Source organism: Arvicanthis niloticus, chromosome 8 (genome assembly GCF_011762505.2).
Source record: "Arvicanthis niloticus isolate mArvNil1 chromosome 8, mArvNil1.pat.X, whole genome shotgun sequence".
NCBI lineage: Eukaryota > Metazoa > Chordata > Mammalia > Rodentia > Muridae > Arvicanthis > Arvicanthis niloticus.
Window position 1 is genome coordinate 47,734,561 of NC_047665.1, and position 27,184 is coordinate 47,761,744.

The window sequence follows — 27,184 nt, forward strand, 5'->3', positions numbered from 1 at the left end:
AACTGCTTTTGTATTTGAAAACCCACCTTGAGTTCTGATTCACTTTACGATACCACTGAATTTATTATTACTGTCTCACTCATCACTGTAATGAGCTGTATAAGCAAAAGCTAGAAGCAGAGTAGCTGAACCAGAAGGTCTGATTCAGTACCAAGACTGGGTTGCTGAGGGAATCCTTTCAGTAAGTCTCAGTGACTGGGCGTGCTCGTGTGTGTGAATGTAAGGGTAAATACAGCCTGACTCTGAGAGGCTTTAAAATTTCTTTTGTACTATTCTACCGTTAGTGGACACACATCTTGAGTCTCCCTCTCCCTTTTCCTTTCTCTCTCTTTTTCCTCTCTCAATATATATTTATTAATTTATACATCATATTAATTTATATTATGTATTATATGATTATTCATACATTATATATAAAGAGAATAGAATTCTTTATATTCCTTCTTGTATCTTATTTGGTCTTTAATTTAATTACACAATTTCAGATACATTTTCACATATCAAATATTTCAATGTTTTCGAGTACTAGCACATGATAGTGTTTAGCAGAAAATATTTTAAGAAAGAGGACAATATGTCATCCTTCAAGATATGCTGCTTTAATTGACTCTTCCTAAGATCTCTCCCATTACTAAGATTCTATTATTTTGTGATATAACTAGTTCTAGAAGCTTGCTTCTCTCAGTTGAAACACTAAGACGTGGGACATGAAACCTGTAGAACATAAGAGGTAAGCTTTGTGAATCTGTTGAACAGAGGCCTGGTTGGCCAGGAAGAGGTTCAATGTTCCTGGGTGATGCTTTCTCAAGTGTGGGAGACATTAGGTCAAAGTGAAAGGATTCAAGGCTGAGGAGACTGATGTTAGTACAGTGCCTCACACACATGACTATCTGTGTTTGATCTTAGTACCCACATAAAAAGCCAGGTGTGGTGGCGTGTGCTTGTAACCCCAGCACAGGGGAGGCAGAGACAGGAGGATCCCTAGAGTTTGCAGGCCAGCCAGTCTAGCCAAATCCAAAAGCCTGAGATGAGATGATCTCAGTGAGATGCCCTCTCTCAAAAAGGAAGGTGAATGACACCCAGAGTTAAGCTCTGGCCTCTACATGCATCTAGTTGTCAGTCACGTGATGGTAAATGTTTCACATCTGGCTTTTAAGAGAGAAAAATCCTGAGAGGGAGTACTCGCCTGTTTCCTTAGTAAATAAAGCGTCTCATCCTGGACCAGGTAGCAATACAAGTGGGACAGCACAAACTGGCTCTTCTAGCTGGTATGAGCAGACATTAATCTTCATTAAATCTTCATGGACGTCTGGCTACAACTCATTAGTGAGTTTTACAAACACTTAGCAGATTATAAATGACTTTTTTTGGGGGAGGAGGGGGAGTTTTGAGACAGGGTTTCTCTGTATAGCCCTGGCTGTCTTGGAACTCACTCTGTAGACCAGACTGGCCTTGAACTCAGAAATCCACCTGCCTCTGCCTCCCAAGTGCTGGGATTAAAGGCATGCACCATCACCGCCTGGCTTGGTTGGTTTTGGTTTTGGTTTGGTTTTTTTGACACAGGGTTTCTCTGTGCAGACTTTACTGTCTGGGAACTCACTCTATAAACCAGGCAGTCCTCGAACTCAGAGATCCACCTCCTTTTGTCTTCTGAGTACTGGGATTAAAGGCTACCACTGCCCAGCCTATGAATGGCCTTTTTTTAAAAAATGGGCAGATCAATCCAAGATGCTTCTTCATTGAAACATATGAAGTCAGAGCAGAAACACTTCTTATTGTGGCTCATAGTTACAAAGTCTAAAAGTCACGGTTTCAAAGTCTGTTGTATTGTCCTTTTAAAAACAAAGCAGAATGCTGGGCGGTGGTGGCACACGCCTTTAATCCCAGCACTTGGGAGGCAGAGGCAGGCAGATTTCTGAGTTCGAGGCCAGCCTGATCTACAGAGTGAGCTCCAGGACAGCCAGGGATACACAGAGAAACCCTGTCTCGAAAAACCAAAAACCAAAAACAAAACAAAACAAAACAAAACAAAAACAAAAAACAAAAACAAACAAACAAACAAAAAAAGCAGAACACATGTAATCTTAGTACTTAGGAGAATGAAGCAGAAGAACTGAAGAGTTCAAAGCTAGTCTGGGCTATATAGGACCACAGCATCTCAAAAATACCTACTCTTCAAAAATGAAAATCTTAAAAAAAAAAGTTTGTGTGTATGATGTGTGTGTCTGTGCACATGAGTAGAGGAGCTGTGGAGACCAGAAGAGGGTGTCATCCTGTGGACATAGAGTTGCAAATGGTCGTGAACTGCCGTTGTAGGTTCTGGGAACCTGACTCAGGTCTTCTGCAAGTGTCATGTGCAAGCGTGGGCATCTCTCCCTCCAACCCCAGTGAACACCATCTGTACTCTTCCACTTGCTTGCTTTTCAATTCTTCCCAGCTAAATATTTTGTGAGGTTTATGACTACCATTCCCAAGGCTTCTCAGCTCTCATTTCTACACTATTTTAAAGTCAGTTCCCAGTGACCTCTGCTGCTGCACCCATTCATCCTGTTCATGGTCTTTGGCCCCTCAGAGCATTCAAAAACCTGGATATTCTCTGTTTTGGGTACCTGTAGCCATTCCTAGCAGGTCTCTAAAGTCAGTCTCTCTCTCTCTCTCTCTCTCTCTCTCTCTCTCTCTCTCTCTCTTTCTCTCTTTCTCTCTTTCTCTCTCTCAACCCAGGCTCTGGTCAAGTCTGTTTTCTCTATCTGGACTCCCAAGTTGTCATCTCACCTTCCTCCCACCCATCAGCCTCAGCATGCTGACTTTTATTTATTTATTTATTTATTTATTTATTTATTTATTTATTTATTTTTGAGACAGGGTTTCTCTGTGTAGCCCTGGCTGTCCTGGAACTCACTCTGTAGACCAGGCTGGCTTTGAACTCAGAAGGCGTGGGCCACCACTGCCCGGCGCATAATCCTTTCTTTAAAGGCATTACACTAGGTGTTGGGAATGTATAAGGCATTGACCCCTATTGACTAAGCCAGCTCAGTCAGCCAACAGGTTCACCAGGGAGGCAGGGAGGATTAAAAAGAAGAAAGACAATTAGACAGCTCTGTAGCATGACCCCAGCCAGTTCTGAGACTGAGTCGGGCTTATTTTTTCCCAGTCTGCCTTTATACCACTTTAAGTACATGCAAAATAATGAGAGCAGTTCTGGGTCAAGGAACAAGCAAGGCAATAAACGAAGTCCTGTGATCACAGTTTCTAGGGGCTTATCAGGATGACCAAAGTGGGGCAGTGGTGGCTCACGCCTTTAATCCCAGAATTTGGGAGGCAGAGGCAGGCGGATTTCTGAGTTCATGGCCCACCTGGTCTACAGAGTGAGTTCCAGGACAGCCAGGGCTACACAGAGAAACCCTGTCAAAAAAAAAAAAAAAAAAAAAAAAAAAAAAACAAGATATCTGAGCCTACTTCCCTTTCCTAGCCCAAAATCAGATTATTGCCTGAAACCTACTTCTTTGTTGTAGCCTAAAATCAGATTCCTGTCTGAGTTTACTTCCATGTCCTGGCCGAATGTCAAATTCCTGCCTGAAGCCTACTTTTTTGCTCTAGCCCCAAACCAAATTCCTGCCTGAGCTTACTTCCTTATCCTGACCCGATGTCAAATTCCTGCCAAGTTTCTAGAAGCGTCCCGAAAAGCTCTCCACATCCTATCTCAACCTACGAACCCCAGAAAGTGTAGTGAGACGCCCACCACACTTAGTAATAACAACAGCGCTAAGGCAATGCACATCAAGGGTTAACTCCAGCTATTTGAGTAGAATCTTGAGGAGTGAATCAAATTTAGAAAATGAACAAGAGGAAGGAGAAAAGGCAACAATGAATCAGAACACGTGGTTGCTGCTAAGAGGCTTCTAAAAAAAAAATACAAGTTCAAAACAAAATTAAACACACAACCAGAGAAAAGACTAAATGGCTATGTCAAACATGTCATTTAAAAACAAACGGGCAATATCTAGAAAAGAACATAGTCTTGAGGCCGTTAGTACATCAAAACTAGGCAGCTCAGCCATTCCTTCTCAGCACCCTACAGTTTCATTTGTATTGTTCGCCCCAAAAAACGGGGCAAACTGACAGCAGCGCAGGCCTCTGACTATGCAGCTAAGTGCTTACTGGCCATCGACTCTGCTCAGAACCGAGCACCACAGTGTCTAAACTGTTTCCTAAGGAAATTTACCTTGTAGTAAACCCCAGCAGAGAATAACCGGCCAATCACCCAGTGTTGACATGTCCTGACTACTGCTCACAAAATGGGGGCTCTTGCTGGGGCAATGATAAACCGAGTTCCTCCACACCGAAAGCTAGTTATTGGCAGTAAGGAGCCGCTGCTAAATCCGATTGGCACGCATTGCTCAGCTGACCCAAGGCTGCACAGAAGGAGTACTCCGGAGGGCCCTGGCCCCAGCTACACCCGCCGCGACTACTCTTTAACTGCGTATTTATCACCCTTGAGATGGGGTATCTGTCCCTGGATGACCCAGAATTCCTTAAGTTCTTCAGTATGACATTGAATGTATGCTGCTCCTGCCTCCACCTCGCAAGGGCTGGGATTACCCGGGTGCACCCGGACCGATTTGTGCAGAGCAGGGTGGAAATCAGCCCCGGGGACTCAAACACCTGAGTTGAGCCATACCCCAAGCGCAGACATATACTCCCGCAACCAGCCAGTGGTTTGCGTGCGTGACAGGAAGAGCCCAACAGCCTCAGCTCCGGCATTCGGGCGCCCCGCCCCTGCAGTGGTTCCCGCGGAAACGGCCGCGGGCTGGCCCCGCCCTCGGCCTGTAGGGGCTCCAGGAACGCGGACGGCGTCCTGCTGGGGACACGCGTCGGAGCACTGCGCTTACTACCGCCGGGCTGGGGTGAGTCCTGGCGACTGCGGGCTCAGGGACATCGGGAAAACACTGTTCCCGGATAGGAACCCAAAGGGTGGTCTGAGTGTGGACACGGCTCTCGATGTCTCCTTCGTGACACACGTACGGGGCACGGGCACGGGGAGTGGTCGTGGGTTGAGGCTTGAATTTGAACCGTAGTATTGGGACAACGCTGCCTGCCACGGTGAGGGCTCTCCGCCTGGAGGCTCCCCTGCCGTGGTCTCCATCCCCAGCCGGGGAAAGGGAGAGCATCACCTGGATCCCCAAGAATGACAGGCCCAGGGACAGTTGATTGACAACTCCGTGTCACACTCCGTGATTCTAGACACGCACTTTAGGATGCTGAGTCACTCGATCCCAACGTTAAACACTGGAAAACGCAATTTCTCTGTGTTTGAGGATCGTCCTAAAACCTAAGTCATGGCTTGTTCCGGCTGTGACGGTGAGATGTGCCTGGAGACTTCGGAGACTAGTTATTTAATGCCAGCCTAGGCCATCTTGATCTCTCTCTGGGAAAGGTATCAATTATGGATGTGGTAATGGCAATTCTTGTCTCCTTTTTGCTCTACTTCATGCTTCCCGAATTGCACAGAACAGAATTAAAAGCTCGGAGGATTTGAATAAAATGAGAGTTAATGACAGATACTAGAAAGGGGACTAGGGTGGTCTTTAAGGGTGTAACCAAGAGAGATGCAGTTTTCTTTTCTCCAGTAAAAAAAAGGAAGAGATTTGGCGAGTGCCTATTGCCTACAGATTGATGGAATTGTAGGAAGTAAACTGCAGGAAACTAGTTTCATTTTCTGGTTTGAGTCATCTGGCCTAGAGGTCATAAATGTATTACTAGGTAGGGTGTAGTGTGGAGGGTTCACTCTTTATCTTTAAAAACTGGCTGATACAGAACACTGCATCTAGTATTCAGAGAAGTAACTACGCCGCACCCACCCCACCCTCAACTTAATTCGGCTGGCTGAAGAAGAGCAATGCTTTCTATTAATAATAGCCAGCACATACTGAGCTGTTTTCTACTATTCAAACTAGTTTAATCCTCAGGACAATCCTATGATGTGATCCCTACTTGTTCTACAAATTGGAAAACTTAAATGAATATTGTCATAGTTTCATAGCACTGCTTGGGATTTGCCAATGTTTTAGTTTAGGGGTTTCTGTCTTGTTTTTGTGTTAGGGACTGAACTCAGGACCTCAATCTTGTTAGAAAAGCGCTCTATCACTAAGCCACACCTCCAAACCTCCCCCCACACACACCCACCCACCCACCGTTTTTTGTTGTTGTTGTTTCAAATCCAAGGCTTCAGGCATACTAAGCTCAATGTAAATGATTACTGATCTCCTAGCTTATATTTTATTTGTATTTACTGCTTCTGATTTGTTTGGTTTTACAGTGCTGGCACAGAACCCAAGGCTTCATCACACTAGGCGAGCTCTCTACTCAGCTGTGTCCTTAGCCCTTAAACATGATCTGAAGACAGGATGCCTTAATCTCTATTCTAAGGCTGTGAAGAGACACCATAACCATAGCAACACTTAATGATAGTTTCAGAGGTTTAAGCCCATTGTCGTCATGACTGGGGAGCATATCGGATGCAGGCAGACATGGTGCTGGAGAAGTAGCTGAAAGTTCTACATGTGGATTCACAGGCAGCAGGAAGGGAGAGACACTGGGCCTGGCTTGGGCCATACCTCTCAATCCTTTTAAGTAGTTTCACTCCTTGTTGACTAAGGATTCAAATATATGAGCTTATGGAAACCATTCTTATGTGAACTGCCACACTGGATGTTGCTAAATCACCTAGGCTAGGGTCCAATTTGTATTCTTCCTGTCTCAGCCTCAGAAGTGGTTTCGATTATAGGTATGTGCCACCACACTCACAATTTTAGTATTTTTAACAGTAAACTCCTTGTAATTTCCTCCTTATGTGTTTTTAAAATAATTCCTGAACTGATAACTTAAAATTATTTCATGTATAAATACGTTATTAAGGATATATAGTAGGTCTTTGGTTATACTAACACTGTTATTTGGTAGCCATCAGTAAAGTAATATAACTTACAGAGAAAATTTGGTGTAAAAAACTATGCATGGTTGTTTTTCTGTTTTTCTTTTACACAGGACAAGTTTTTACTTTGCGTAATCCTTAAATGAGAGTGAATAAAGCCTATATACAGAAGAGAGACTCCAGTCAACAATATCAATAAGTTGAAAAAGAAGAATGTTGTCCTTAAACAACCTACAAAATATCATCTATAACCCGGTAACAGATTTTTAGCAAATCTTTTTTTTTTTTTTTTTTTTTTTTTTGGCCTGTAGTAGGATTGACAGCAAATACACTGAAGTTCTAACTATCCACTGGGGCCAGGCACGAACACAATTCAGTTAGCATCCAGGACATTCCTGCTGGGACACTGGTACTGGGAGAAGTGTTGGCCGAGACCTTAAAAACAGAACTTTTTAAAGGAAAATGCATTTCTTTTTTTGTTTTGTTTTTATTTTTTGAGACAGGGTTTCTCTGTGTAGCCCTGGCTGTCCTGGAACTCACTCTGTAGACCAGGCTGGCCTCAAACTCAAATTCGCCTGCCTCTGCCTCCCAAGTGCTGGGATTAAAGGCATGCGCCACCACTGCCCAGCACATTTCTTATTCTACATAGTTCTTCCTCCTTTTTAAACTTTTTTTTTTTTGGTTTTGGTTTTTCGAGACAGGGTTTTTAAATGGTTTTAATGATTTATCTTTATATGCATTGGTGTTTTGCCTGCACATGTGTCTCTGTGTGAGGGCATTAGATCCAGGGGAACTGGATTTACAGACAATTGTGAGTTGCCATGTGGGCTCTGGGAGGTGAATCATCTCTCTAGCTTCCCATAGTTTTCCCTTCTTGCTTTTTTTTTTTTTCTCTTTTTTTTATTAGATATTTTATTTACACTTCAGATGGCATCCCCTTCTTGCTTTTTTTAATGACACTTTTTTTTTACTCTGTGTGTGTGTGTGTGTGTGTATGTCTGTGCATGTGTAAACCTTGATGCCATAACACACACATACATGAAGGGAAGGTCTGGGGACAACTTTTGGGAAGTTTTTTTCTACTATTTGGGTCTGAAAGTTGAACTCAGGTGGTCAGATTTGACAGGATGCACCTTTACATGCTAAACAATCATACTGGCTTCTTCCTTCCTTTATCTGTCTGTCTGTCCATCCATCTATTGTATAGAGGATAGAACCTATGGCTTCATGATTTGGGTGTACTATAGTACTAGACCACACTGTCCATCCACCTACTCACTGTGCATTCATTTGTTAGGTTTTCCTGCTTGTTTTAAGATAAGGCATTGCAACTGGGCGGTGGTGGCACACGCCTTTAATCCCAGCACTTGGGAGGCAGAGGCAGGTGGATTTCTGAGTTCGAGGCCAGCCTGGTCTACAGAGTGAGTTCCAGGACAGCCAGGACTACACAGAGAAACCCTGTCTCAAAAAACAACAACAAAAAACAAAACAACAACAACAACAACAACAACAACAACAAAAAGATAAGGCATTGCTGTGTTGTCCAGCCTGACCTCAAACTTGAAATCCACCTACCTCAAGCCCCAGTACTGGGATTATAGACTGGTGTGTTCCATCACACCTGGCTTTTTGTAGTGTTTTTGAAACGAGAACTGTCCACAAGAAGTTAATGTCTCAGTGTTTTTCCAACACTGCTTGAAAGTGTAGCAGGGGAAATGTCAAGAGCCCGTGGCAAGAGACCTGAGCAAAGCATGTTGTCCAGCTCAGGCTGCCGGTAAGAGTCTGACTAACTGCTAGAAAATGCAGTCAACATCCTGGTCTTCTGAAAACCTGTGAAGGGCCTGCTTTGGTTTTCTGTGCTGGTGAGCCTCTCTAGATGTGCCTGGTTTTCTTTTACCACCATGCTGTTGATAGAGACCTGACATAGGGACACTGGGTTTTGGTGAGCCCCTAGGAGACCCTTGGGCAGAAGAAATGGCAAAAGTCACTGAACTGGTTGTGTGTGTTGAGAACATAGCTGCGAATTTCCTCCATAACTTTCAGTACCATAGCAAAAGAAAGGTTTAACAACCATGTCAAGCAAACTGAATTTTGGGGAGGAATAGCCTTGTGTGGCAATGGGTTTAAAAAAGGTCTACAAAATTTGACATCAGTGAAGACATTTAAAGTGATTTTAGCATGTGGCATTAAAGCATCTCAAGTTTGTGAACTGGAAAAAAAAGACTAGGCTTATGTGGTGTGTGTGTGTGTGTGTGTATGTACATGAATATGTATGAGAGAGTGCATGCGTGTGTATGCATGTGGTGAGTGTGTGTGTTTATGAGTATATGTGCATGTGATTTTTTTTCCTGTTCTTGGTGGAAGACAGGAACTGCTTCCTGTTCATTTGACCTCATGAAGGTTTTAATGTTCTTGATCCAGACTGATGCAAGCTCTGTGCATGTTAATGCTTCTTGGAACAGAGAAAGTACACATTGTAACTGGTGGTGTCTTTTTAATTTTTCTACTTGGTATATTTTTTTCATTTGTTCCACTGAAAGAATTTGAAAAATTAAAAGCCAGAATCACTCTTCACTCACACTGAGTAATTTGAAGACATTGCCTTCATTCTCTTCCAGAGGTGCTGTCGAGTGGCACCTGTGGGCACTTCATTATTGTCTTCCCATAGATTTTGTAGTCATTGCTCTTCTAGGAACTCTTGCTTTTGTTTTGTTGAGATGAGTGCAGGCACCTCACTTTGTAGTCCAGGTTAGCCTTCAACTTACATCAGTCTTTTTGCCTCAGCTTCCCAAGTGCAACTTGAGCTTCTGTACCCAACTTGTGGAACCTTAAGACCTCTCTTGATAGCCAGCTGGTCAAGAAGTGAGTAGACATGAGCCTGACTCTGTTGTCACCCTCATTAATAAACCACTCATCAACATTAACCCCAGCTGGAGCTGAGGGATGGCTTCTGGAACCAGTTTCCTAAAGCCCCACCTTAGAGTCACCAGCACGGGGCGGGGCTCCTAGCTGTTGAGTTATTGCAGCCAGAGGGCAGAGTCCAGAGGAATCCAGCACTTGCTTCAGGGCCTTTTAGATCCTCCACTGTGTGACTCTAATGTGGAGTTGTCTGCTGGGGAAACTGAAGACTCAGGGTTTTTATCTATGGCTGGTCACATAGGTGCTGTCTGCCTCACATATAGGAGCACTCCAGACACCTAGAAGGGAAGCTCCAGGTGTCGTCCTGTGGCTTAGGGCAATAAGTGCCTTCTCGGAAACCTAAGTGTAGGCCTCAGGTAGGAGCCTGCCCCTCAAGGCAGCAGTCTGCCTCACATTTGCTTTATCTACCTCAGCATCTCGTCTCCAGTCAGCTTTTCAAGTAAGAGTGAGTTGGGCACGGTGACTGCCTCTAATCAGTACTTGGGAGTCAAAGAGGCAGGAGAGTCACAAGTTCAAGGTCATATCTTAGTCTACAGTAATCACTGAGTTTGGTCATGGTTACCTTGTCGCTGCATTCGCTTACGAAAAATGCATTTGTAACATGTCTTTTCCTTAGACCATCCCCTATGTCAGCACCATTACCGAGCAGTTGAAGCCTGGCTCTTTGATTGTAATCCGTGGGCATGTCCCTAAAGATTCAGAAAGGTAAGATTACTGTGTGGGGTGGAAGGCCAGCTGTCTCTCTGTGACTGGAAAGGACATTTTGATGCTCTGAGGCCTCTCTGGTTCACCAGCAGCCCTGCTGTGGTGTGAGGAGAAGGAGTAATAAGGTGCAGGTTCCCGGGATGCTTTTGTTTTGTTTCGAGACAGGGTCTCTACATAGCCTGGAGCTCACTCTGCAGACAGGCTGGTCTCAAACTCACAGAGATCTGTCTGCCTCTGCCTCCCGAGTTCTGGGATTAAAGGCACTACCACCATGCCCAGCTAGTTCCTGGCATTTTTTTTTTTTTATAGCATTGCTGTAAGTCTGATTTCCTGATAAACAGATAAACGGATGGAGAAGGAGGTTGTTGAATAACAGGATGTCTCACTACTGTCTCAGCACTGTCACAGTGTCTCTTGAGACAATCTCTTGGTGGTATTGCTGAGTGTCTGGTTTGGGTATAATAAACTCAGAGTGTTACTTCTCTAGTTCCCGAGAAAAAACAACGTAAGAAAGAAAGATTTATTCTATTCAGCTCCTGATGTGAGGGTACAGTCCATCCCGGTGGGGAATGTCTGGCAGTAAGAGCAACTCTGCTATGCTGGCAGGGTCCTGAGGTAGCTGATCACATTGTGTCCATAGACAGGAAGTAGAGAGACGAATGGCTGGGGCTCAGCTCACTCACTCTTTTCTCTTTTGTATTCAGTCTGGGTCTCTAGTCTTCGGATGCTGCAGTCCACATTCAGGGTGGGTCTTCCCTCCTGAAACCTAGATGAAAATGCTCTCACAGACACCGCCAAGGGTGTGTCTCCTAGGTGATCCCCAATTCAGTCAAATTGACAAGGAAGAGTAGCCACCTCAGATCTTGTCAGGCAGAGATGGATCTAGTTCTGAGTGGCTCACATGATTGGTTTAAGTGACGTGTGGAAATTATCTTACAGAGACCCCTTGAGTGTATCCCTGGGAGCAGGTCTCCTGATCAGGGCCCTCACTTTCATGCTTTGAAAAGATAGTGGTTTATTCGTAGCAGGGGATGAGGTGTGGAGCAGGGGTGGGTGAGATCAAGTACAGCTCACTTTGAACAAACTTCTGTTCCAGAAGTTTCCCTGGCATCTGCCCTCTGTTCATCAGCAGATCTGAGCAAACACAGAGGAGCCAGCATCCAAGACAGGCAGGAGAGAGAAGTCCTCATCCTGGGTCCATATAACTCAGCTCATGTGGTGGGGCTCTGTTACTGAAATGAAAGGAGGATGGGCAGGCTGCCCTATAGGTCTTATGGCTGAAGGAAGGGGTGCTGGGGTGGGGTTGGGGGTGCTTGTACTTTCTCCATGGCTCACTTCTGCAGGCTCACGTGGTTCTGCTCTGCCCTCGCCCAGATTCCAGGTAGACTTTCAGCAGGGCAACAGCCTGAAGCCAAGAGCTGATGTGGCCTTCCACTTTAACCCTCGCTTCAAAAGGTCCAACTGCATTGTCTGCAACACCCTAACAAATGAGAAGTGGGGCTGGGAGGAGATCACCTACGACATGCCCTTCAGAAAAGAGAAGTCCTTTGAGATCGTGATCATGGTGCTCAAGAACAAGTTCCAGGTAGAGGATGAGGGAGAAGGGGAGGGTGTGCGCGTGCGTGGGGACATCTCTGAGTCTACTGATCCAGGTAGATACTGAGAGAGAAGGGGAGGGTGTGCGCATGCGTGGGGCCATCTCTGAGTCTACTGAAGGCACCAGATACCCTACTGTCCAGACGGAAACGCAGATCCAGAACAGATAAACATTCTTAGGTCTTACTTCTAGGAGGGCTAAATTCTGGATCACACAGCATCGTGGCACCGTCAGGGGAGTGGATTATAAAAGCCACACCTGAAGTGTAGGAAAGTCTGTATGAGCAGTCTGTTGGTGGACAGGAGCTCCTTGAAGGGGCATATCCAGTACCACAGCAAGATACTGCTGTAGGGCCCTGAGGGCCTTGTGAACACAGTGACTCGACTCCCTGGGACTGCAGTTTGGGTCCAGAGGCCCCTAAGAGTGCCAATCCTCAAACCCATAGAAGGCTTGTAAAACAGAGATCCTGCGGCTCCAGGAGCATGTGCACCTTTTGATCTAGGTCCTAGTGGGACATTGATTGCTCTCTGGATCCCCCTGTGCTCCTTAGTTTGCTGTTCAATGCCCTTCTGTCTTGGTCAGTCTAGCTATACCCACCATTGTTGCCTTGAATTTGTTGTATGTGGGGATTTTTAACTGTTGTAGATGCCAGGAAGTGCATGCTGACAGGAGCCTGATATAGCTGTCTCCAGAGAGGCTTTGCCAGAGTCTGACATATACAAAGGCAGATGCTTGCAGCTAACCATTGAACTGATCATGAGGGCCCCAATGGAGGAGTTAGAGAGAAGACTGAAGGAGCTGAAGGGGGCTTGCAGCCCCTTGGGGAGAGCGACAATATCAGTCAACCAGAGCTCCCAGGGTCTAAACCACTGGCCTGGGAATATGTATGGAGGGACCCATGGCTCCAGCTGTCTATGCAGTGGAGGATGGCCTTGTTGGGTGTTGGTGAGAGAGGAGGTCCTTGGTCCTGTGAAGGTTGGATGCTTCAGTGTGGGGGAATTTGAGGGCCGGGAAAGGGGGGGAGCACACCCTCATGGAGGCAGCAGGAGTGGGGATGGGATAAGAGGTTTGGGGGGGGAGGAGATAACATCTGAAATGTAGATAAATAAGTTATCCACTAATAAAAAAAAGCTCATTGAGAGGTCCTGCTGTGGGACTTACCATGGGCTGCTCACTCGTCCCTCCTGAACTCCGACACACATGACTTGGCGTTTGTGTCGTCATGGGGTACTGTACAAAGGACTCACAGACAGCATCCTATCATGTCACACAACTTTAGACCACTGAATGAGGTTGTTCCAACCCAGAGATAAGAAATCTCAGATAAGTCAGAAAGCTCACTGTTGCCTTTTTCTTTTCTGTTTTGGTTTTGTTTTGTTTTTTTAAGACAGGGTTTCTCTGAGTAGTCCTGGCTGTCCTTGATCTCAGAGATCTACCTGCCTCTGCCTCCCAAATGCTGGGATTAAAGACGTGTGCCACCACTGCTTGGCTGCTACATGCTTTCACTTAGTGAGCTCAGTGCCTTCCTGTCCCCCTCATAGAGGTGTGGGGCTGTCAGAGTGTAGCCTTGCAGGAGGGTTGGGGCAGCAAGTAGGCAGAGCTAACCTGCGTCTTGGGCTTTCAGATGTCATGGATGGCTCTTGGGGCCCTGAGCATGGTTGTCTCCTGGGCACACACAGATCCGCGTGGAGCATACATACTTCCAAATGTATGTGACTGGAGAGATGACCCAGGCACTTAATCAGACAGGAGGAGAAGAGTTCAGAATTTATGCTACTGTGGTGGCTGCTTTCAGCCACAATGTGAGCAGAGACCTGTGAGAAAAATAAACCTGAGGATATATCTCATCCATCCATCCATCCATCCACTCATTCATTCACTTTTGTGGTGCTGGAGATGAAACCTGGGGCTTCACACTGTAGGCCAGTGTTCTACCACAGCTCCACTCCCACCCCATCAGGGACACTTATGTTTCGATGAGGAGTTATCCATTGCTGTGCTCTGAGCGTTGCCTTCTGTGTCTCTCCAGGTGGCTGTGAATGGAAAGCACGTCCTGCTGTATGCCCACAGGATCAGCCCAGAGAAGATAGACACACTAGGCATCTACGGCAAAGTGAACATTCACTCCATCGGGTTCAGATTCAGCTCGGCAAGTGCCCTTCCACACATACCTGGGGGTCTTCGGGGACAGTGTTTGCACATTCGCTCAGACCAAGTGGTAGAAATTTCCTTTAATTTACATCTTCCATTTAGGTAAGAAGGAATAGAATTTCAGACTAGTTGGGTTCTGCTGCTGTTGTTTGTGGGACCTCAAATCTAGAGTGAGCCTACCAGATGGTTAACCTGCATCTCCTGTCCATGGGAGTGAATAAATATTTCTGTAAGACACTTTTCTATGTATTTGAATTTAAGTTTCTTGGACATTGCTAGCTTGTTTCCAATGATGGGAACAGTTTAATTTTCAACAGTTGTACCCAGCTGCCATGTTTATTAACATTGGATCTTGTTCTCACAAACTCTTGCTAGCTTGGGGTCCCCCAGTGTTAAGGTACATTTTTAAAACTATAATTATCAATAGTTTTCCATGCTCAGTATCACTGATAATTTTTTATTATGTTCAATATTTTAAAAAGATATTCTGATGGGTGTTAAAATTAATCTATGCTCTTTTGCAGGATTTACAAAGTATGGAAACAGTTAATCTGGGACTGACACAGATAAGCAGAGAAAATGTAAATATTCTATGAACCAGCAGTTTCAAATGTTCTCAGTTACCATCAGTGGAAGGAAGGCTCTTCTTTTTCTTTAGTTATGGAGTTTTCTGTATGTGTTCATATGAATGCAGGTGCATGTGTGTGTGCATGTCCATGGAGGCCACAGTCAACTCTGAAGTCTTAATCAATTGCTCTACATCTTTTAAAAAGTGACTGCAGTATGTGTATGCACATATACATGTGTGTTGGCACATGTGTGTTAAAACTAGAAATCGACATTGGATGTCTTTGATTGCTCTCCACCTTTTGAGATAGTCTCTTAGTTGAACCCAGAGCTTGCCAATTCAGCTAGTCTAAGTAGCTAGCTCGCTCTAGAGATCCTGTCATGTACTAGGATTATAGGCAGGCATCCGTGACTACCCAGCATTTATGTGGGTGCGCAGGATTTGAGTCCTCATGGTTGCCCTGAGATTGCCTTAGCCTCTGAACGTCTCCCCAGTTCCTCCACCTTGTTTTTCTGAGATAAGGTTTCTCACTGAGCCTGGGACTCCCTATTGGCTAGACTGGCCAGTCAGCTTGCCACAGGAGTCACTCTTTCTCTGTCTCTCCAGTGCTGGAGTTACAAATGTGCAACTCCCATGCCTGGCTTTTACATGCATGCATAGCAAGAACCCTACCAGCTGAACTATCTCCCCAGCTTCCCAAATTAAGTTTTTAATGTGAGGTCAGGATAGAAGCAGTCAGTTAAGAGCCAAGAGGCATACTGCTTTATGGTGCCGGGCATTGTGTTTTTGTTGATGTGCAGCCTATTAGTTTAAATGACTACCACTATGCTGTATGTAAAAAGCACTCTATCTCCCTGGCTTGAGAGGCACTAGCATGAAGCATCTGTAAATACTGAACATCAGGTGCACTTCAGATGAATTCTCTGCCCCTGGCAGCAACAAGAACAGTTGACACTTTACTGTTCTTAAGAAAGCCAGGCCTTACCCCTGTCTGCACATCTGTGCCTGCAGGCAAGGCAACATGTCAGTGTTTGGAGAGTCCTTGGGGAGGACAAGTAAGCTCACATGTAAACCTTTGAATAACTATTAATTTGTGGATGATAAAGTGTTCACATGAAGATGCCGAACCATGTTACTCTTCATAAGCTCCAAGGTACCTGTCATGAAGCACAGTGCCTGTGTCACACCAAGGCAGATAGGGCACTGATACAGGAAGCCACAGCAGACTGCTCCTTTGCAAACCTGCCAGTTGCCTAGAAGGTAGTTCTCAACTTTTCTTTTTCTTCCACCAGGTTCAAAAATCTGGCAAGCTCCAGTTGGTGAGTACTTTTGCTTGGTTCTTACATCTGAAATATTTTGTAAATGACCCAGAGCATAAATAGCTGAACCTTGAAGGCAGCTGCATTCTTTCCACACTTTATTGTAGAACTGTTTCTTGTCATGTGGTAGTAGCAGAGACATTTCTAAAATCGTGTAGTATGATTTATTTTGTGTGCCTGGCACTTTAAAAGACCCTATGCCCTTCAGGGTTGGTTGCCTCTTGAAATTCTGAGAACAGGGGAGGATATAAAAAGCCAGTAGAGGCTAAGAGAGAGTAGGGGGGCCCAGGAGACAGAAGAGTAGAGTCAGACAGAAGAGTAGGAGAAGAAAAGACAGTGATGTTGAGCCACGAGAGGCTGAGTGGAGCCAGAGAAGATACTGTTTTTTTTGTTTTTTTGTTTTTTTTTTTTTTCCGAGACAGGGTTTCTCTGTGTAGCCCTGGCTGTCCTGGAACTCACTCTGTAGACCAGGCTGGCCTCGAACTCAGAAATCCGCCTGCCTCTGCCTCCCAAGTGCTGGGATTAAAGGCGTGTGCCACCACCGCCCGGTGAGAAGATACTTTTAAGAGACAGGAGAAGAATTCAGGAAGAACCCATACAAAATAGCAAAAAAATGATGAAAAGCTACATTTGGCACCCAATGTGGGGCTAGGCAGAATGGGAAGTTTGATTGTAAGTACTATAGAGCAAATGCCAGGAAAAGGAGGTTTGGGTACTTTGTTTCAACAAGCGTTTGCTGAAGCTGTTAGTGTGGTTTTTAGCAGCAGGGTTTTGTTTTTTGTTTTTTTTTGTTTTCATCTTATTTTCATTATGGACTATTTTGCTTATAAAAGGGTTGAAAGATTGGCTGAACAACTGGGAAACAATAAGGGTGGAGATGGAGAAGCTTAGGAATCAAAAAATGGAGAAAATGGGAAAACATATTCCTCTTTTTTTCTGAAAAAAGTAACACAGTTGGCTGTGCAGCTAGGGAAATTGGGAGTAGAGGTAGACAAACTTGAAAAAAAAAGTCAGACATTAAAAAGGGGTGTGGGGGGGACAGCAAATAGGTTCATTCCCAGTGACTGAACCAAGGAGTTTTTACCAGGTAGAAAAAGGGAAAGGAACTGTGTCGGGTGTCAGTCAAGTCAAAGAAAGGGAAAAGCAGAAGAATGGTCAGATGAGAAAGCCTTTTTCAGGAGACACAAGTCTGCTGCTCTAGACTTGGCCATAGGTACTTACACTATTCCTAAAAACAATGTCATAAAATAACTATTGGAGGTTATGGTCCTTTGCCCTTAGGGACAGTAGGAGTGGTCTTGGGAAGGAGCAGTTTGACATCCCAAGGATTTGTTGTGCACCCAGGAATAGTAGATGATAATTTCAAAGGCAAAATTAAAATAATGGCTTATGTAAAGAGAGAGAGAGAGAGAGAGAGAGAGAGAGAGAGAGAGAGAGAGAGAGAGAGAGGCAATTTAACACAGGTGCTAGGATTGCTCCGCTGTTACTGTTTCCCTATATCAAAGGCAAAGCTGATCCAGTAGAAAGATCAGAAGGGCTTGGAAATACAGGAAAATGTGTGTATGTGTGTTCTGGAAAACAGTTGTTAATGATTAGAGGCCAAAACTAAAGTTGCAAGTGAATGATATTGAAATAGAAGGGTTGGTGGGTACAGGAGCTGATGTAACTATTATTTCACAAAAATCTTGGAATTCAGACCGTGGCCACTTCAAAACATTTCTACCCAGTTTCTAGGGACTGGAGAGTTGTCTCAGATAAAACAAAGTGTGCAATAGCTTAAATGTTTGGGTCAGAAGGTCAAATAGGAAGGTCAAATAGCCTTATGTGGCTGATGTGGCTATAAATGTATGGGGATGAGATTTATTACAGTAGTGGGGAACTCAGATTAATATTCTCTCAATACCAGAGACAATCCCTAAAATAAAAGGGGTGAAGTAGCAGATGCTTCTGGGGAGGAAGTATTGAAAAATATCATCCAGAACAACCACAGACTGCAGGTTGTCCAAACACAGGACACAACAGGGATTGAGTTTCTAAATGTCAGGATACTGCTAAAATCATACCAACAGCCCTATCCTTAAAATGGTTTACTAACAAGCTGAGCTGAGCCAGAGAAGATATTGTTAAGAGACAGTTAGGAGAAGAACCCAGGAAGAACACACACAAAGTAGTAAAAAATAAAGTTACAAAATCATATCCAGAACTGTCTATACCAAGAACATAGATGCTGTCACTTACACCAATATCCTACCTCCCAGCTGTTTGTCTAAGGTTTGAAGAGCCAACAGTTTAACTCTGTATAGAAATTACATTTTGGGCTGGAGAGATGGCTCAGTGGTTAAGAGCACTGATTCCTCTTCCAGAGGTCCTGAGTTCAATTCCCAGCAACCACACAGTGGCTCACAACCATCTGTAATGGGATCCAAGGCCCTCTTCTGGTGTGTGTCTGAAGATGTGACAGTGTACTCATATACATGAAATAAATAAATAAATCTAAAAAAAAGTTTAAATTAGCTACTACATGTAACTTCCATTCCCAACTGAAGCCCAAAACAGCCCCTTGAATTGTATTCTCAGAGAGAATTGTATTCTTAGAGATGTCCTCAGGCATGTGTCTGAACCACTTATGTGGGTTGCTGGTCCCATTGGACAGAATGACCTTAGGCCCCATGCACTGATAGTTCTGCTGGCATGTCACATGCAGGTAGTGTCAGGTGCTACCCATGCCATGATCCTGTTGTATGTGTGTGCGTGCACACGCTGCATGAGGCTGTGCTTTGCAGGGGACCCTGCTGAGATGAACATAGCAATAGCAAAGGTCTTTCCCCACCTGGGGTCCACAGACTCTTAACCCTGCTTTCATGTTGTTGGGAATTCTCTCACAAGAGCCTTTTCTAAAGATGCCTCATTCTGACTGTGGCCCCTTTTCAGAGCCTGCCATTTGAAGCAAGGTTGAATGCCTCCATGGGCCCTGGACGAACCGTTGTCATTAAAGGAGAAGTGAATACAAATGCCAGAAGGTCAGTCTGCTGCTGCCCAGTGCTTGTGCACTTGGGGGTATGTTGTGGAGCTGGTGTGCTTTCCTGAAAGGAGGGCAATGGCAAGGCAGGGTCCCACTCGAGCTGCTGGCAGTCAGGGCTGAGGGCCAGTTCTGGCTGAGGCCTCTTTTGCCCAGGTAGGTGAAAATTTTGTCCATGGGGCCTCTCTTGCCACAGTTCATACCCAAACCAAGTTGGGCTATTGATCCTCAAGGAGCCAATGAAAATAGCCAAATTAATAGTAAAAACAGAAAAAGGATTTACTCAGCCCGGCCACAGTGGGAAGAGAGACAGAGATCCAGGGACTCCCTCAAGTCCATCTTCAAGGTCCTGGGGTAAGAGTAAAGTTTAGAGCACCGAGGATTTGTGCATCTAAGCAGTCCCAGTCAAGGTGTGATCCCACCCCAGGGGCCCACTGGGCTTCTGTCACACCCGATTAGGTGCTCTGACAAGTTGTAAATCTTTTTCTAGGCAACAAGTTCCCTCTCTGGTTGGTGCTGTTTCCTTCTAGCATGTGTTTCTTGGGAAACCCCCATTTCTTGGAAGCCATTGTTTCAACAGTGATAGATGCGGGACACACATCTCTCTTTATACTATCTTCATTTCTGCCAGGCCAGTTATACCAGGTCAGATTTCCCTTCTGTGATACAGAACATTGTGCTTTAAGAATCTTTTCTGTGTTGGGCATGGTAGTGCATATCTAATCCCAGCATGCAGTAGGCAAAGGCAGGTGAATCTCTGTGAGGCCAGCCAGGAATACACAGTGAGATTGTCTCAAACAAACAAATGAACAAACAAACAAAAAAGGATTTCAGGAGTGGGGCTGGGGTAAAGTTTGGGTTAATAACACCTGTTTGAAAGTGTAGTGGCATGTACCTGTAACCCCAGCACTGGGAGGCAGACACAAGAGGATCCCAGGGGAGACCCTGTCTCAAAAAATAAGGTAGAGGGGCTAGAGATATGGCTCAGTGATTACAAATATCTACTGATTTTGTAGAGGTCACTTTCCAACACCAGTGCCAAGCAGCTCACAACCTCCAGTGACTCCTGCTCCAGGTGATCTGCTTCCTTCCACAGGCACCTGCACTTACATGCACATAGCTATGCATGTGTGCATACCTAAAAGTAGTAAAATGAATCTTTAAAAAACGAGTGTTAGAAAGTAGTATTGGAAGATACCTAGTATCAACTTTTGGCTTGTGTATACACAGTCACCCCCATGTATCACACACAAATGCGCGTGCGCACACACACACACACGATGCCGCTTTTCCCAAGATGTCCATATTCTTGAAAGCTTTTCCTTGGTTGTAGCTTGCTTCCAAGAAGGGATCATGTGGAACTGATTGGAGAATGCTTGTATTGAGAGACCCCGAGTCCTGTGCAGCCTGAAGTACTCATGGGGTTCACCTGTTCTGAACCCCAGCTGCTGTTCAGCTGGACCTCAGCTTTAGTGCTGATCTAGTCTCATGTTACACACGAGTCAGTGGCACAGATCTGGAGCTGCAAGTCCCTTCCCCCGGCCCCCCCCCCTCCGTGTTCCCATGTACATGGTTTGAAGTTAGAATAGTAGTTCAAGTCGGAGCTTGTTTTTCTTTGTTTTACAGCTTTAACGTTGACCTAGTGGCAGGAAAAACAAGGGATATTGCTCTGCACTTGAACCCACGCCTGAATGTGAAAGCATTTGTAAGAAATTCCTTTCTTCAGGATGCCTGGGGAGAAGAGGAGAGAAATATTACCTGCTTCCCATTTAGTTCTGGGATGTACTTTGAGGTAAGATTATGGTTTGTTTTGTCTTTAAGTGGGACAGGAAAATGAATCCTGAGAACACAGCAGAATAAGTTTTATTTAAATAAAACCCAATCCTCTATGTAGGGAATATATGCTGCTGTTCACTGGTTGTAATCTGAACATTGTGCAAACAGCAGGAGCAGTGTACTTGACATACCAGACAGAATACTTGACATTTGTCGTAGTGACAACAGCTGTGTAGCCCAAGACATTCTGGCAGGAACCTTGTCACAGTATGGGAACCTCAGATAATACTTTTATTGGTGTATGTTTATGTGTATGTGTGTGTGCACACGCACACAAATGCAGTTGTGCACACTCATGTGCACATGTCAAGACCAGAAGTTGATGTTCGGTGTCTTCCTGTAACTCTCCCCATTTGTTTGAGACACATCTTTTATGGAGCCTGGAGCTCACTAATGGTTACGATGGCCAGCGAGCCCTGGGACCCACCTGTCTCTGTATCCCAGGACTGGGAATAAAGGTACATGCCACTGCACCCAGAGTTTTAGCTAACTCAGGTCCTGTGCAAGCACTTTATCTGCTGAATCATCCCCCCAACCCCACATATGTACTTCTAAGTGGCTATGTGGGAACCCTGAAATGGCATGCTTGTTCTATCCACACCCTCCCCAGTTCCAGATAGCAGTGTTTCTAAAAGCTCGGCCTGTTGGCAGGTAATCAGGGATTAGTACACCAGACCCTTGGAACCAGAAGGCATGCGGTTCCTAGTCCCCAGGCTGTATTGTGTTAATACATGGCTCTCCCCAAAGCCTTTCCGAGGTGCTTTCTAATTGGAGAGTAACATCTCCTTGGGATATTTATTTCCCCAATTCCATGTATAGCATATTTTGATTTTAATCAATTATATTACATGTTCACGTCCCCCTTATTCTGACTTCTATGGTAGCTTTTTTCATTGCTGCTGTGTAAAGATTAGACCCTTAATGTACTTCTTTGCAGATTCAAGTTTGTTGTTTATCTAATCTCTGGGAATGGGGCAGGTCCAAGGCCAGGCTGTGCTGTCTTCTGATGCTTCACTGTGGCAAGGAGCACAGTCTAGGTCCACCAAACTGGCCTTTTTAGTGAGTGGACATTTGGTACAATCAACAGCCCTACATAAGAGTGTACAGCAAAGTGCAGGGTTAGGTGTTTAGGCAATGTTATAGGGTCCCGGCTTCGCATGTTAGGTTTACTTTTAGAAGGGTGCTCTGGAGGGTAGGCAATAGTGATAAATCTGCCAGGATGCTAACTACTGCACAAAGCCTGGGAACTTGGCCCTAAAAAGCTTTTTGGAAACAGGTAGAAGCTCATATGTTCTGAAAGGAGAAAGGAGAAAGGAGAAAGGAGAAAGGAGAAAGGAGAAAGGGCAGAGTTAGTAATAGGTTTCTCCACCCATGTAATAAGCCAATTCAAGCTGAATTAAAAGTATAAAAGCAGGTTAATTTGGGAATGGCTCACTGTCAGGTTCACAGATTTCAGAGAATGAGGCCTGAAAAGTTGCCATGCAGACAAGGAGGCAGGAGGAAAGACCAGGAGAGTGCGACGGGGGGTGGGGGGAGGAGAAGAGTATACATTGGAAGGGGCAGAGGACAGAGAGGGAGTAACCGAAATGTCTGGGTTATATAGGAAATAGCCTCATTTAGAGACTGAGGATGCTCGGAGAACCTGGAGATCAGGTGCACTTTGATATGTTAGATACCTTAGCCCCTGGTCCTGGGTTTGAAACAACACTTAGGATTACCAAGTAACTGCTCTCTTTACCAAGTGTCCCAAGCTGTGGTTAAGACCTTAGCATCAGACCTCTAGCATCGAGATATGATATTCAGGGTTCAAGACAGCTTCTCAGTAAAGGGGTGGGAAGGGGGGCAACAACCAGCAGCTTTCTGTTAGTTCCCAAATATGAGGAGAGACACTTCCCAGTCTTCTGGGAACAAGGAGCAGAATGGATAGGATAGGCGACTACTGAGGGAAGGACACAAGTGGGCGGAAGCAGGAAATGCCACCATGATATACTGGGGATTTGGGTCTTCTTTAAAATCACTCAGAAGGGAAGTTAACGGAAGGAAGGCTGGGGAAACGTTCAAGCTCAAAGCAAACCAGTTAGTATAGAAGAAAGTAAGTTTTAAAATGAAAGGCAGCTACTGATGGTCTTTCTTTTCAGATGATAATTTACTGTGATGTCCGAGAGTTCAAGGTCGCGGTGAATGGCGTGCACAGCCTGGAATACAAGCACAGATTTAAAGACCTGAGCAGTATCGACACACTATCAGTTGATGGTGATATCCGTCTGCTGGATGTAAGGAGCTGGTAGCTACCATGACTGCCAAAACCCTCGAAATACAAAGTGGATTATCGGATACTGGCCATGTCAAATGCATCTCGCTTTCCCCCATTGTTTATATTGTTAAGTTGAGCTCCTACAGCATCAAGTCCTACTGGTGTTGTCAGGCCTGGCCATGCAATGTGGCTACCTCTCCATTCAGAGGAACAGATCCGGGGCAGTCATAGCTCACTGCCAGGGAGCCTCTGCACACTGGGCACCTCTTGTAAAATCACACTGAGCAAATATTTAAGTGCCTAATAGACTACATATACTAGCTAATAGGGATGGCAAGCAAACTTCCTATGTCTATTCTCTGAGCTGGCCACAGACACGGCAGTGCCCAGAACTTGTGTAGTCCTTGTTTTCTGGCACTTATGTGTCACATGAATGTAGGGTCATCTTGCTGGCATTGCGTTAAGCCAGCTGGGGCCTTTGCAGTTAAGGTCAGAAACATATACTAATGGAAAGCACTACTTCCCAGCAATCCTTTTCATAATCAACAATCCATCATATCTCAGAGTTGAAGACTGCGTAACATTTATTTAGCTCTTACTGCTTTAAACTTTATAAATGTATCATGCTGACAACACAGCAGACAAACTGAGGCCAAATCCTCAACTGTGATAAAACAAGTGTTCTGCTCCACGTAGATTTCTGCTGATTGATTGGCACTCGAGTCCAGGTAGAAGTTGGATAAATGGTTTGTAAAACCATCTTGGGTGGCTAACATCAGATATACAGTCAGTAGATAAGACAGGCACTATCTGTGAAAAGGTTGAGCTGTCGTGGAGACCAGCCCTCGTGCCTTCGGGTCTGAAGTTTTCGGTCTGTATCAGCAGCGAGGTCAGCCACTGCTGTCTGCTAAGTCAACTTGCATCAGCAGATTCAGCTTCTGGACTCCTCTAACTTCCAGAATTTGACTGGAACCCTAGGCAGTCTTTCTTCACAGGTCCAATCCCGTTACAGATGTCAAAGGTTTGGGTGTGGGGAAGAAGAGCTAATGTCATGGGTCATTGTATGACATTAAACCACAGGATAGAATTCTGCCAGGGCTTAGGAGTATTCAGTCCATTTGCCCAGATCTCACTTTTTAGGAAGTACTCAAGGCTGCAACTGCTTACTCTTAAAAACTCATATGGGGTGGTAGGTGGAGCTGGGCAATCTGTAGGGAGGCCAGAGGGTCTAGATCCCCAGTTACTTCTTCATAAAGAATGCATTACTGAGATATTGGGGGCTGAAAGGCACTCAGGAAACAAATAAAAGCCCATTCATACAAAAGCTTATTTTTTATTTCTATTTTTTTACACAAAGCTATTAAGACTGATTTTGAATAGATTCAGTCTTAGTCAGACTCTGGTCTTTTTAAAGAGCTGCTGGAATTTATTAGGTTGTGAGACATTTTGTTGTATATTCCTAAATTCTGTCTCTAAACTGCAAAATGCCTTTTTGCTTGTCCTAATTCTGCATTAAAGTTTTATATTAAATCAGAATGGCTACTCTCTGGAATAGTTCTTCCAGGTTGTAGATGCTGAAGGCAAACTGGTTCAGTTCTGTTGGAACTCTGTTTTCAGCCTCACCTAACAGTTCTAGACAGAGAACTTCAAAACCACCACTCGTGTTGCTACCCTGTGCACTGTGGTCAGGTGTGGGTTGTTTCCCAAGCAGCATGTCTCCCCTCCCACACACAGAAAAGATGAATAATGGAGACACCCACAGCTGCTCCAACTGTCAATCTACCCCAAGTGAAAGACAACCTCCAATGGCTATCCAGAAACTCTTGCTGAACGCTGCTGCATGATGCCACTTCCTTGAGAGTACTCCTGTGGGTTGTAGGACTTCTAACACATACCACACACGAGGTGCTGCAAGGAACAGTGACAGCTTGAAATTAAACTGAAATTAAACACGTCTGTCTCATCCGGAACACCACTCAGGATAAAGACAAATACCAGTTTGTATAAAAATACCATCCAGTTTACTCCTTAGCAACTCTGTACAAAAGGCAGGAGAGGATTCTGTGTCCCAGACAGGCAGGGATTTTGTAAAACCATTAAATATTGGCAGATGTGAAAGTACCAAAAGTAACATGGCACCACACCCCCATTAAAACATGAGAGTAAACATGAACTCTTCACAGAGTACAAGGTGGATGCTTCTGCTTCAGAAGTAGCTCTGCAGTGGCTCCCCCAGCACGGCCTCCAGCTGCTGGATGGTCTTCTGACACTGATGCTCCACTTCTTCACACTCATCTAACAATGGAAACCACAATTAGAAGTGGGCCTGCCAGCTGTCCTGCCTAATTACCGCTGTTCTGTGAGGGTACAGGAAGCACTAGCAGGCTGTGACCTGAGGTGCTCCCCAACTGTCCCCCACTCCTCACAGGCATGCTCTTGTTCTTGGCTGCTGAAGAGGAGCAAGCCAAAAGAAGGGGCCACACAAGCCGGGCAGTGGTGGCTCGCGCCTTTAATCCCAGCACTTGGGAGGCAGAGGCAGGCGGATTTCTGAGTTCGAGGCCAGCCTGGTCTACAGAGTGAGTTCCAGGACAGCCAGGACTACACAGAGAAACCCTGTCTCGAAAAAAAACCAAAAAAAAAAAAAAAAAAAAAAAAGAAGGGGCCACATATTCAAATTTAAGCTCCCAAGGGACCTCTGCCCCAGGAGTTCTCCAATCCTCAGCAGACATAAAAGGGTGTGCTTCTTAGGTTCTTTTAAAACAGACAGGCAGTGTGAAGCCACTGTGAGTACTGAGTAAGATGATGTCAGCAGCTAACACTGAGCATCAAGTATACCCCATCATCCCCGTGGACGGTGACACAGACAATGACTCATGGAAACATTTGAAGTTATTTCATAATACTGTGGTCTCTATGCGCAGTACAATCTCAGGGAGACACCAGTAACTGTAGGCTGCCCTGTGAGGTGACAGCTTCCTGACTTATGCCCGAGGAGAGAAGAACCTGTCAGGCAGCCCGTGGCCACAGGATTTTGTATCAGTGTCAGCTCCAGCCTTACCTTCCATCAGTTCTGCTAGGAAAGGAATGGACTCTGGGAGCAGAACAATGTAATTCTCTCTCAGCTTTTCAGCCAGAGCCAAGACAGTAATCAAGGCTGCAAACCGCACCTGGAAGGAATAATCAAGAATGAGACCATGTCGTCTGTCTGTCTGTCCATTGACACAACAGTGCTCTTCTACACCCTCACTGTGATCACTCAACGCCCAGCCATCGAGAGCTGTCTGGATGAGGGTAGTCTACATAACAGTGCTTCTCAAACTGTGTTCTAGCACTGCAGCTCTTTAAAATGTGAAGAAGAAAAAAACCAACAGTGTTTTCCTTTACAAAAAACCAAAAAACAAACAAACAAACAAACAAACAAACAACCCCCAGAAAAGCCAGTAAGATGGCTCAGTGGGTAAAGGTGCTACCACCAAGCCTGGTGGCTTGAGCTCAATCCTCAGGACCCACTTAATGGGGGAAGAGAACTACTAGTCCTGTGACCCACACACATACACCACAGCAAGCTTATGCCCCTGCACTAATACACAAATGTAAAACAAAGCAACTCCGCATGCAAACAACATGGACCTGGCTGGAGATGGTTTGTTGGGTTGCCTGACTGCGCCAACCTGGTGACGTAGCACCTCTGGCAGCCCCGGCATGGCTAGGACTCCCAGTAGCCTAGTCTCATTTCAGCACTGAATAAAAGCTTAGGTGTTTCTCTCCACATACCTTGCCTATCATAAGCAATGCAAGTAGCTATGAGGTATCAATAGCAGGACGCTGAAACAAAACAGTTTCCTTTCTAATTTGGAATAATTTTCATAATCAAAATAAAATACT

At 45.0% G+C, this 27,184-nt stretch overlaps 2 protein-coding genes across 6 annotated transcripts in view; one reads left to right on the forward strand and one right to left on the reverse strand.

Annotated features, from left to right (window-relative positions):
* The first annotated feature begins 674 nt into the window (after positions 1-674).
* Positions 675-24,835, forward strand: Lgals8 (galectin 8). 5 transcript variants are annotated; one of them, XM_076939360.1, is made up of 10 exons: positions 675-730; positions 7,045-7,186; positions 10,467-10,555; positions 11,930-12,140; positions 14,182-14,301; positions 14,828-14,884; positions 16,164-16,190; positions 19,122-19,210; positions 20,836-21,001; positions 23,184-24,835. In XM_076939360.1, the coding sequence occupies exons 2-10, from the start codon at positions 7,145-7,147 to the stop codon at positions 23,331-23,333; spliced, it is 951 nt and encodes a 316-aa protein (XP_076795475.1). In that variant the 5' UTR covers positions 675-730; positions 7,045-7,144; the 3' UTR covers positions 23,334-24,835. The 5 variants fall into 5 exon arrangements, with proteins under 5 accessions (XP_076795475.1, XP_034365741.1, XP_034365744.1 ...); XM_034509850.2 differs by lacking the exon at positions 675-730 and adding an exon at positions 4,781-4,904; XM_034509853.2 differs by lacking the exon at positions 675-730 and adding an exon at positions 4,994-5,018.
* Positions 23,866-27,184, reverse strand: part of Heatr1 (HEAT repeat containing 1) — a 42,031-nt gene continuing 38,712 nt past the window's right edge. Inside the window, exons 44-45 of the mRNA XM_034509854.2 lie at positions 26,358-26,466; positions 23,866-25,594 (exon numbers count right to left, since the gene is read on the reverse strand). Coding sequence (XP_034365745.1) covers positions 25,506-25,594; positions 26,358-26,466 — 198 coding nt within the window. The 3' untranslated portion in view covers positions 23,866-25,505. The remainder of the gene's footprint in view (positions 25,595-26,357; positions 26,467-27,184) is intronic.